The sequence below is a fragment of the Molothrus ater genome, chromosome 21, assembly GCF_012460135.2.
Source record: "Molothrus ater isolate BHLD 08-10-18 breed brown headed cowbird chromosome 21, BPBGC_Mater_1.1, whole genome shotgun sequence".
Classification (NCBI taxonomy): domain Eukaryota; kingdom Metazoa; phylum Chordata; class Aves; order Passeriformes; family Icteridae; genus Molothrus; species Molothrus ater.
The window spans coordinates 10,402,193-10,414,287 of NC_050498.2; the positions used below are offsets into that span (position 1 = coordinate 10,402,193).

Here is a 12,095-nt window from a genome sequence, read left to right on the forward strand (position 1 = left end):
AATGAGCTGGAAACACACAGATATTCTGGAGAATAACAAGGTACAAACAGCTCCCAACTCGCTGGAAGCGAAAGTGGGAGACAAACCAGGAAAACAAATAACGCCGGCGTCACGACGAGAGCTGCCATGTTGTACATCTCTCATGGGGACCTGCATCCCTCTGCTCCTGCTCTTCCCAAGCAGACTTGAAAAGCAAACTCTCTCTCTAAGAACCCTGTGGCAGACACGGCTCCTCTGCAAGTGTGAAGAGCTGCAGATGACAGCTGGCTCGGTCCTGCCTGGAAAATCAAAGGCGAGAGCTGTGCCTTCCCTGTCACCCCAACACGCTCCGTAATGGGGAGCAGCCAGGCTGCCCCGGGTTATCCCTCCCCTGCAGCTACACTGGCCCTGCAGAGAAAAAGGAAAATACAACAACTGTCGGGCTCATCAGCAAAATAAGTCGTGATGAGGCTGAGGCACACCGAGATCTGCCCTAACAACGTACTATTTGTACGTTATTTTCTAGCAGCAGTCACACTTTCAAAGGTTGTTCTGCGGCTGCAGCCCCTTCGGAAATGGCTTCACACATCAAAATATCGCAGGGTAATGACAGCAAGCAGTGGGTGGTGAGCTGGCAATTACGGCTGGAAGCGAGTGGGAACCAGGAGGGAGGGCTGAGTGCTGCCCACCTTCCTGGAGCTGGGCACAATGGGGTGATAATGGCACCTGGGATCTTGAGGAAACTGTTCCTGCTGCAGCCTCAGTGTCCTCCCACCACACTGCTCCTCCAGCCCAGCACGACACAAACCAACTGCTGAACTACCTGAGATGAGCCCCGAGCAAGAGCTGGGCAGCTTCCACAAGCTTAGGCAAGATAAAAATTCATCTGGTGCCGGTGTTCCACAAACCCACTGCTGCATGTGAGCCCCTGCGCTCTACTAAGTACTGCACTTAACACATCCAAGGCATCCACCACATCTGGAAGCTGCTGATGTGCACCAATCTGCAGAAGGCACAAAATTCAGCGTGTTCGAGCCCAGCTGCTCTAATTCCTGCAGGACAAATAGCTGCACTTTGCGGCTCAGCTGTAACTTTTTGCCAACGATCAATATTTATTGCCTAATCCCATTTTCCATAGCGTGTGTTAGTGGTGTCACTCGCGCGGGGCCGGGCGCGACACGGAGGCCACACAAAGCTTGGCTTGTAGGAGCTGCAGCCAGGGAGCCAGCTCTTGTCACAGCCTCACAAAAGGATTTCCTCTCCAGCGGCTCATCTTTAATCATTATGAAAGCACAGAAGTTTAATCCATTTTTGATGTAAGCGCTAATAGCTTTGTGTCCTTGAAGTTCAAAGTGGTCTTCGTGCATGTCGCTAATTAGCCGAGCAAGCAGCCATTCAGCTTCCTCTCATGTTTCTAATTAGATCCTTAACAACAAACAAATGTCGACCTTACAAAGGCTCTGCTACGATTCCCTCCATTAGTTAAACAGTTTGGGAGGGATGCGGTTCTGTGCACCCACAGCCCCCCCCAGCAGAGGATTCAGGGCTCTGGGCTGGGGTATTTGCCCTTTGGAGAGGTTCTGCCTTCCTGATGGTGTTTTCCAGGGGTGCCAAGCAGCCCAGGGATGATGCAGGGAGCAGGTGACCACTCATCAGCCCTGTTGCCAGCTCTGTGCTGCTCCACTGTCCCTCCCTGCAGGCACGGGATGCTCACCAGCTCAGCCGGACCTCACAAATAAACCAAGGAGGCAGAAAAATGCTGTCAAGTCCATTTCCTAAGTGGTTCCTGCCAATTTAACTGGTTTTACAGCTAATTTAAAATGTGATGTAATTAATGTTTACATACCTCACAGAATGACAGAATGGTTTGGATGAGACCTTAAAGCCCATCCAGTGCCACCCCCTGCCATGGGCAGGGACACCCTCCACTACCGCAGGGTGCTCAAAGCCCTGTCCAGCCTGGCCTTGGACACTGCCAGGGATCCAGGGGCAGCCACAGCTTCTCTGGCTACCCTGTGCCAGGGCCTGCCCACGCTCCTAGAGAAGAATTTCATCCTAATATCCAGGCTAAGGGTACTGTCATCTTTTTACTTCACATCAAATGCTCGGGGGACCGCTCCTTACACTCTTTTTTGTCGATCTGTGTTTGTAACATGCCGTGCTGGAGTCATTTCAGCAGCACCCCGCTTGTCCTTGCCTGTGCTCAGGTTTTTGGGCAAGATTCTTGCTCCAGCCCTGGCATTTCTCCAAGGGGGATGAATGAGGATCTGTCAGCACCAGGAGCTGCTGCTGCTGCTGGGTTCCTGGCGGGGCCCTCGGCGGCTGCGGGCGCTCGCTGTGTCGCAGGCGCCGACCCCAGCGCTGCTCCCGCTGCCTGTGCCTGCACACCAAGCTTTAACACTTATTACCACCCATCCAACTGGCAAATAAGAGCTAAAGCTCAGCTGCTGGGATATCACAGACCCCTCTGTAACCATTTTTCCATTTAAAATGAAGGAAGAGCTGAGCCAGGTGATGCCGGCGCCTTCACCTCATGCCGAGGAGCAGGAAAGCTGCTGTTAATTCTACCATGGGCAACCACATCTGCATTAATTGTTTACCACAGCCCGGACAGGTCTTTTATTAATATTAATGAGTAAGAGGGAACAAAAGGCCCCTTTATTTTTAGCCTACTCTAATTGCGTAGTAATTACTCATCTACAAAACAAATGAGCCGAACTCCATTGCCATAGCAACAGCAACTCCGGCCTCCCACTGTACCACATTAACTGGCTATCACTCCTGTAATTTGAAATTGAAGCCTTTTGTACAATAACAGACAATACAGGAGGAAAATTAAACAAAAAACGGGTCTTTGTTTTGCTGCATAATTCAAGTCATAGTAGCAGGAGAGCCTTGCCTGGGGGGCACCTTTCCACTGCTGATCCCACAGGCTGAGGGTATGCTCAGGAGCACGGGGAGGTTATCCAGGAAACAGAAGAGGCATCCAACCTGGAAGCCCCCAGTCCTGTGGGAGGCTCTGCACCAGGCAAGCTGCTGCCCAGCACATGGTGCCCGGGGGAGAGCTGGTGGCACCAGCCACGCTGTTGGCAGCTGACACCCCAGTCAGGGTCAGGGCACAGAGTTCTGGGCTCTTTTAACCATCAGGAAATGCTCACAAAGGCCCCAGCTTTGTGAGTTCATTATTTTTAAACAGCTCAGGTTTATATACCTGCAGATCCATTTTGCACTCTCTGGCAACTCCTAACCCACCGTGCTTCTTGAGCTCACACGGAGCCAGATGCACACCAACATCTGCTGCAAGGAAAAACTACTCTGCTCCTCTGGCAGCCTTCTATTTCAGAGAGAAGAGAGGGAGAAAAAACATCACTGTAATTATGTATTTACTTTTAAAGCATTTGGGGAGAGAATCAGCGTGAAAATACTGACAGTAGAGTGTCAGTCCAACGCGGGCTGCCTCACAGTTAGCAGTTGTTCCACTAATGGGTAACAGCCTGCTGGAGAGGCAAGTTACCCTCAGCTCTGGCAGCATTTTACCTGTTTAGGGATTAAAATGCACGGGACACCATCCTGTGCTGGAAGATCTCATGCCCTGGAGAGCACGTGCTAAAACCCCACTTCAAGCTCTGCAACAACTTGTCTGCATCTTGCAGGGAACAAAGTCTAATTACAACTGCCAACAGCTCTGTCCCCCAGCTTCCGCTGGGAGAAAGGGAATAAAACATGGATAATTGGCTGTGGCAGGGCTTTGGAGGGTACCAAAGTTGTTCCAACCCCCTGCCATGTGCAGGGACATCTTCTACCATCCAGGCTGCTCCAGCTCCTGGTCACTTCCAGGGATGGGGCAGCCACAGCTTCTCTCAACAACCTGTGCCTCCCCACCCTCACAGAGAAGATTTTCTCCCTAAATAAAACAGCATGATGAGCATTCTGAGGAGCATTTTCCCGTGGAAAATAATTCTCCTGATGGCAAAGACTATTAAAAGTTACCGGCTAAATTTGCTAGAGATTAACTTCAACTGCACTTCAGAGGTGGTCACTAATTGCACTGGAGATGATTTATCAAGCGCACAAGATTTTCTATTACAAAATTATTGATTAAAGCTGATGTATTTTAACCTCAATAGACTTCAGCCCAGTGCCCTGTCAAACACTGGCTGCTGTGGCCAAGGTCGAGCAGCAGCAGCACCAAATTGTTTCGTATCTACTGAATTTTCTCCCCGGCACTGCAGGAAGAAGCTCAGTCCCCCATGGATCAAAAAAGATCCAAAAGTGGCATCCTACAGTAAAACAAGACCCAGGGTTTCTTCTGCCTGGAGCCTGCTGTGAAAAGGACCTGTGGGATTCCCATCCTGGAGCAGCACAGCACTTCTGAGCCAAACAGAAAAGATGCCTCTTTCATTGTTATTATTTTTTAAATTGGGGTAGTAGACAGACAAGTAACTGTAGGGCTCCCAGTATGTCAGTAACAAAAAACCACCCATGGGAATGTGGAGTGGCTCCTCCAGAGTGCATTCACCAACTGGGGCTGCTGCGTGTCGAGCCTGGCCGATGGAATTCCTGTTCAAACCAGGATGATTTCCCTTGCTCCCACCCCTCCCCGAAGCCCCCCCAGTGTGGGGGCCCTGCCTGGCCACCCGCCGTGCTCCCCAGCAGGCGCTGCCTCTGCCAGGGAGATAAGCAAAGGATAAAATCCAATGCAGCCATTAATTTCCCAGAGCATCACCCGCCAGGCTCTGTCATGTAATTACTGGCGTTCCAGTGGAGTGAGAAATTCCAGCCCTTGCTGCTCCCAAGTGGTCCACTTGTTAGGTTCTGGCTTTTGAGATTACATAGCCTGGATTAAACTTTATGTACTTTTATAGAGGAAAATAAAAAAGGGAGAGCCATTCCACCAGAGACACCGTGCCACCAGGGAGTCCTCCCAGTGGGCCGTAGAAATCCCAAATTGGTTCATGGCTGGATATTTGAAATGCTCCTCCTGACATCTCCATGAGCCCATGGCAGCTCCTCTCCCCCTGCACACACAGCCCAACCACTGTCCCCCTTTTCATGGCCATAATTTGCTAAATTATGAGTAGATTAGATTTTGGAGCACCTTCCTTAGGAGTCAGACAAGGTTTCCTCAACCCCATGCAATTTATCGCTCTGCTGAGTTTCAGGCACACTCCTGACTTCATCAGGTGCTGGGGTGCAATGAACAACGGGCTCCCCTTTTCCCTGGAAAACTGAGATCCAAAGGGAACCTTATCCCTGCCTTGGCACACAGGTGTTCATCTCCCTGGCAGCACCAGGGGCAGCTCAGCTCACCTTGCACTGTGTCAGCCCCAGTGCTTGTTTGCTTGATTTACTCAATGCTCTATTAGAGGTAAGGAGCAGACACAAATCCTTAATTACACTGGAAAGCCCACTCTGGATATTTTATTTCCTTTGAAAGCCCTTGCTGCCTGAAGTGCATTAATGAGTGTGTGGCTCTGCCCAGCAGAGCAGGGAGAGGTTCCCACCCAGCACAGCTGGCTTTGGGGATGGCCAGGGCATGGGGAGGAGGAGAGGAGTGACCACACCAGAGAGGAGCTTTTCTGCTCCCATCAGGGTGTTTTCTGACAAGCAGCAAACTAAACAACAAATAAACCAAAGCCTAATTCAGGATCTCAATTACCATCTGTTGGATTTACTGACTGCAGCGCCGTCTCTGCATTTTCCAAGTTTAGCACAGAAACCCAGGCAGGAGAAGCAAAGCCACTGCTGGCTCGTGGCACAGAGGATGAACTTGCCTCGAACTCCTCATGCTGATATTTATGAAATGTTAAATCTTCATTTAAAAATGTTCCCTTAAGCTGGGTGACATGGCAATGAGTACGACCCATCACTAGCTCGGAGTCTCTGTTGCATAATAAGATTTAAGGTTTATGACCTACAAACAATCACTCGGTGGCTCAGGACAGGCTGCACGGAGCCGCCTCACACACGGAATTATTGGATTCCCAAATGGAGTGATTTGCGTGTGGCACATCTGGTCTACGACCGCCAACGAATGAGTCTATGGGCTAATATGGACAAGTAACAGGCTGATGGAGAAACCATGATTGTAAAATGATTTGAAAAATATCTTAGGTTCTTTTGGATACAAAATAAAAATAAGAGAATACGGTTATAGTCAGTGTTTCAGTTCCTAGGGGGGTTAATTTGAATTAAAAAAAGGTCAGTTTTACTATCAGCATAAGAGCATGTGCGGGTTCTTGTACAGAGGGTATAGGTTGCCTACAGCCGGCTTCAATTTAAACTTCCAGATAATGGGATTTAACGAATAGGGCTCTATGGATCCAAGCCATCAGCAGCTCTCTGCTGTGTTATCCCTACGCTTTCAATCAGACCAAGGCTCTGCTTTTATCTGCCACGCTCGTTCGCGTTGATGGTGCCTATAATATCAACTCGACAATGCATGTTCTACAACTACATCTACTGCTACCAGTACGACTACTACAGTGCATGCATTTAGTTCAGTCCCACAGATACATACACTCTAAGAACAGGCAAGGGGAGATGTGAAATGTTTTACGGGACGACAGGTGTTTTGTTTTTTAAGTAAGGGAAATTAATAAAAAACATCAAAAGAAAGAAAGTGTACAAAAAAATAGAGACATTTCTCAAGAGTTGATATGAGTCGTTTCTTGAACCGTTTCGTCCGAACAAGCAAAAAACATGCAACCAGCTGCTACTAACAAGAAGCTGGACACTGAGAGAGGATTAATAGGTGTGGACAAACCTTCCCGCTGAGAGCGCTCAGAAGAGTGTTTGAGAGGAGGTGTGCACGTCCGAGTGTAAGAGAGGCCGGAAAGTTTGCCTCAGAGACACCCTCTCTCACAGCAGCCCCAACCAAGCAAGAGAGAAAACAACAAAACATAACTGCTCACACTCACCATCAAGGTCAGTAGCTCACGTTACGAGATTTGTTATAGCTGGCAAGTATAAAGTCCAGTAAGGGGTTGTTGGGGCGCAGGGCTCAAAGGCAGCACTGGCAAGCCGGGACTGGGGCCCAAAATCCAGATGTGCCAGGGGTTGGGGTGGGGAGCAGCCCCTGGCGCCGTGGCGCTGCGCCGTCCCGCTGTGCCGAGTGCCGCCGGCCGGCTCGGCGGGCACAGCCTGCCCGAGGGAGCTGGGACAGGGCTGGATTCCTGTGGCCTTAGGGGTTTTGTCTCCAGTCCTCAGGGAGGAACAGCTGGTAGCAACAGGATGGGAACTGGAAAAATCTCAGGCTTGTCAATGAACCAAAGAGGAAGGAACGAAAACCCTCTCCTGCCAAATTTTCCTCATCTCGCTCTCCTGCCAGATGAACCCCTCCCATGTCAAATGCAAGAGAAAAATGTGCCCCCCCCATGACTGTATTTCAAAAAAAGCATTTACACGACAAAAATGTTTTACACGTAAAATATGTCAGGTGGATTCAAAAGAAACGTGACACTGATAGTGAAGTTGTCTAGGAGGAGTTTGCAGCATTCAGACTTTTAACTTTGCTCGTTTTCCGTGGCTCAGGTCCCAATTCATTAAAAAAATACAAGAATGGGTGAGGTTGTCAAAACCAGTGGAGGGATTCGGCAGCACAGCCCCACCCGGAGCGAATGGATGTGGCCAGAGCTGTGTCTGCTGGAAGGACCTCAGCTGTCCCCTCATCACTGGGATGTCAAACGGGGACGTGATTTATGCCGAGCAGCACGGCCGCGCTCACCCTGCCGGCACGCGAGCAGCCACGCGGGACGGGAATTTATGGTGGCACTGAGCACGGGCACAGGGACACGGCCCTTTCTGCTGGCTGTAGGACAGACCTGCTGTGACACAGAAGAACCTGTTTATCTAGCAAGGTCAGCTGGTGACACGCTGCCATAGAAAAAGAAAGGGTGAGGGCAGGGAGGAGGCCCCGAACAGGTACCTGCCCCCAGCAGGCTCCCTGCTGACTCAGCAAACATGCAGGTGTGTCCCAAGAGGAGGAGTGTCACCCCAGGGACAAAGCAAGGTGGCCAGTGCCCAGGGGCTTGGAGTGAGAGGGCTGCAGCTTCCCGGGGAGAACAAGACACGCACTGAAGGTGGATGCTCTCTGAGGGTGCTCAGTCTCTGTGCTGGCACTGATGCCAGGAAGGTGGGGAAGAGCCGGCGGGACGGGGCCAGAGAGCTGCTGAAGAGGCAGCAGTGATGGGGACACTGATGACATGGACTGCCATCGATGCCTTCCAGGAACCTCCTGGCCAATGCTTGCTCTGTGCTGTGCTCCAGCAGCCCTGGGCAGAGCTCTCCCAGTGAGCTGGGGGTGGTGGGACGCGCCTGCCCGGGTGTTTGCCAGCTCTTTCCCATTTCCTGGCAGAAAGGGGCCAGTTAGGGCCAGCCGTGCTGTGCTCTGTGCTTTGGACCAGGCACGTGTGAAGGAGGGCTGTGCGAATTTGTGAAGGGAAAACAAAAACCCAACTGAAAAGGAAAGAAGGAAAAACCCCAGCCATTTTTCTTGTAATGAATCGGGCCCGTACACTGCAGCGCAAGATCGATCGGACTCCACTGCTCCTGGATACAATTCACTACCATTGCTGATGGAGTGGCAAACCCAGGATGTCCCTTCCAAAACCAGCTCTGGATGGAGATGAGTCTACAGAAACCCCCCCGTTCCCAGACCAGGCTTGGTGCAGATGTGAGCGGGGCCGGTGACAAACCCACCTTCCTCCTTGAGACCTCAGGGCTGGGGCGGGACGGGGGCTCTTTGGATTCAGTTTTGGGGTTTTTGCCAGTTTTGTGCACGCAGGCAATTTTGAGGCTTGAAAAGACATTTCCAAACACCATACTGCTCTTTAAACTTGCCAGAAAGGGTGTTGTTAATTTAGGGTTAGATTTAGTTTCGTATTGCAAGTTCAAATCAAAAAACAAAAAAACTGAAAAAACAAATCAGAAAACCCAACAAAAGAGAAACCAAAAAACACTCAAATTAAAGACAAATGATTTTCAGGCACAGAATTGATCAATGCTCAGTTCAGTTGTAATGGGCACCAAAAGCACTCCGATTAAAAAAAATAATAATAATAATCAGGGAAGCAACGTTAATCCAGCCAAACCCTCTGTGCCTTGCTAAGGGGCAACTCACCAGGTCTGTTTGCACGTAAAACAAAACCTGAAGGGCAAAACATGAGGAAGAGGCAGAAACAATGAGGTCTGTTTTCCTGGAAGCATATGCAAAAGCAATCTTGGGATTTGTTTGGGTTTGGGGTGGTTTTTTTTCTCCCTCTTTGGGTTTGTTTTTCCCCCTCTGTGCCGGGGCAGTAGGAGAAGCTGGGAGTTGGGGGATCCCCACAACCAGGCTGGCAAGTCACCCCTTAGGCGCTCTCTACATGCCACAGGATGGAACTGGTACAGAGAGTCCTTTGTAGCCTGCAAGCAGTGCCAGTTTGCATGGAACGGAGTTCTCCTGGTGTCTTTCTCTGGCCTCACGGCCCCAGGCTCCTGCTGAGACACGCCTGGGCCTGCGCCCACCTCTGCTCCCTCACGCAGCTGGGGCTTTTCGGGAGCGCCTCCTCAACGCCGGCACTGCCCGAAAAGCCACGAGAGCGCCCAGCTCAGCCCTGAGTGAGCTGGGAGGTGCTGCCAGCCCCGTGTCCCCTGGGGACACGCTGGCACAGAGGACACGGGGCTGGCAGCGGCTCTGTCCCCGCAGCGGCTCCATCCCGGCCTGCTGCGGGAGCCCACGGCTCGCTGAGGGCTGCTCTGAACTCTGCCACCTGAGCAAAGTGCTGATTCACATCTTTAGCAAAATTTAAACCTAAGGCAGTAACGGCAATTGGCAACGATTTATTTCTTTATTTCCCTTAAGGGGAAAAAAAAAAAGAGTTTTCAGAAGGACAGAAGAAAAGCTTTGTGGTTCCTCATGGAAGTGGTGGGGTTGGAGCAGGCAGGGATGGTGAACTGTCAGCCGTGTGCTGGTGACAATGGCACCAGTGATGCCAGCCCAAGATGCCCCGTGCTGGCCATGGTGGAGGAGGTGACAGCAGCTCTGGGCACGGCGGGAGCACCCAGAGCTGCTGCCACCACCTCAACCCAACCCCAGCTTCCTGTGAGAAACCAAAACCTTTTTTCTGAAAACAGAAATTGATCTTTTTTGGGGTGTCTTTTAGAGCCTCGAATTTAAACCCAACAAACAAAGAAACCAACGCAATAAAGGAATAAAGAAAGAAACAAATCGGAATATCTACCCTGGTTTTGGCAGTTCTCATGCCAATCTCCTGCAGGTGCTCCAGCCCCCGTGGCCTCTGCTTGTAGTTTGGGTTTGGATTGGGATTGATTACTTATTTTTTCTCTAATTTTTTCATTTTGATTGATTGTTTTCAGGTCCCCAGGATAAGTGTGAGGAAAATCAGAGAAATGATGGAGAGCTGCAGCCACACAGAATACCGACAGAGCTTTTACCTGACCCTGCACTCTGAGGGTTTGCTCTTCCACGGGCCCCCCTACCTGATCCTCTTGCTGCCGCCACGGCTGCCGCTGCTACTGGTCCGTAAGCCGCTGCTGGGAAACCTGGCCGTGGAGAAAAGGAGAAGGGTAAAGACACAGGCCAGTGGGTACCACGAGTCCCTGAGGGCCACGGGCACCTGGAGCTGCCAGCCTGGCCCTCCGTGCCACCTGGGGACAGCCCAGCCCTGGCCAGTGCCCGCTGCGGGCACAAATCCCCTGGGCACAGGAGGAATGGCCATGGCACAGCCTGGAGCCAAGGACAGGCTGGAGGCACAGCCTGCAGCTCTCAGCTCGTGCCTCCATGCTCCTGCAGGAACAGGGTCAGCCTGCTCCACAAACAACCAGGGAATTCTCCTCCTGGCTTATCTGCAGGTGATAATAATGTGCTGGTCTATAGACAAAGCAGGAATGGAACAGATGAGGAGGTGCTCATGTCAAGATCACAAATTTGCTGGGATCAAGCAGAAAAAATTCAATGGGATGTGGTTTAAGGAAGAAAGAAAGAAGGAAAGAAGGAGAGAAGTAAAGAAGGAAGAGGGAAGAGGAAGAGGAAAGAAGGAAACGCTCCTGAAAGCAAACCAGCCGCAGATCAAGGAGCTCTATGACATCCTCCCTGCTCCAGGGAACCGAGCCCTTGCAGAGGAATGGAATGCTGCCAGCAAGATTTATTTAATTAACATTCAAAAGATCTGCCAGAGATTGTGACTTCCAATATATGTATTTTAAGAGGGCAATGGCAAAGTCCAGGCAATCAGCAAGAACCCCAAATCCCAAGGGCAATGACTCCAGGGAGGTTCCTGGTCCCTGGGAGCTCCAGCTGCTCCTGCCACCCGACAGGACAAGCCTGGGGTGGCCACCACAATGGAACCTGGTCCTTGAGCAGGCACCAGGACCACGATCACAGCTGCTTTGCAAGGCTGAGGAACCACAGGAGAGCAACTGAGGCACTGAGAAAGAGAAGAGTGAGCCTGAGAGCAAGAGAGAGAGCCCAGCACACTACAGCCCCACTACCTTCAGCACTATGGCTCAGCTACAGCTCAGCTACCAGGCCAAGGAACAGAGCACTAGGCTAGAATAACTTAAAGCTACTTAAAACATCAATCAAAAAAAGACATACTTGCATTTAAATATGGTAATAGGGCTGTTGGGGGGAAGAAAACAGCACAGGTAAATGTATGCAGAGGATCCCCAGGGTGGTGGTGCTCCCTGCAATGCACAGAGAGCAGCACTGCACAGCCAGCCTGGTCCTCTGGTGAGCCTGTCTGCTGGTAACTGCTGCAGCCTCCGTGGAGTGGGATGTGGGGGAAGCACATCCACACTGGGGGATGCTGTAACCAGTGCTGAACCCGAACTCCCTCTCACTGGATGGAGCCATCAACCCTGGCTGGGTCCCCCCACACATGATTTGGGCAGGAGTGAGAGGACTTTGGTGTTAAGAGTAAAACCACCCTCCAAAGAGCAAGGAAAGCATGTGCAGGACAAGAGCTGGGGCTCTGGGGCTTCATTTCCATGCAGAGCCATGTCTGGGCCAAGCTCTGGGCCCTCCCACTGCGCTCAGGCAGGAGCAGAGCTGGCACTGTCCCCTGTCCCTCCCTGCCCACCGTGGTCCAAGAGCAGTGTCCTCAGCGTTCCCA

The 12,095-nt window shown here is 51.3% G+C and overlaps 1 protein-coding gene across 11 annotated transcripts in view; it reads right to left on the reverse strand.

Annotated features, from left to right (window-relative positions):
• MSI2 (musashi RNA binding protein 2) overlaps positions 1-12,095 on the reverse strand; it is a 210,276-nt gene that overhangs the window by 14,872 nt on the left and 183,309 nt on the right. For 3 of the 11 annotated variants that reach the window (XM_036395405.1, XM_036395403.1, XM_054517061.1), the window contains exons 11-12: positions 10,417-10,524; positions 6,746-6,837 (exon numbers count right to left, since the gene is read on the reverse strand). The exons of 1 other annotated variant lie outside the window; for it this stretch is intronic. In XM_036395405.1, coding sequence (XP_036251298.1) covers positions 6,746-6,837; positions 10,417-10,524 — 200 coding nt within the window. Of the gene's footprint in view, positions 1-6,745; positions 6,838-9,100; positions 10,525-12,095 lie in introns of those variants that run through there. 7 more of the 11 variants (XM_036395401.1, XM_036395400.1, XM_054517062.1 and 4 more) reach the window with 4 other exon arrangements.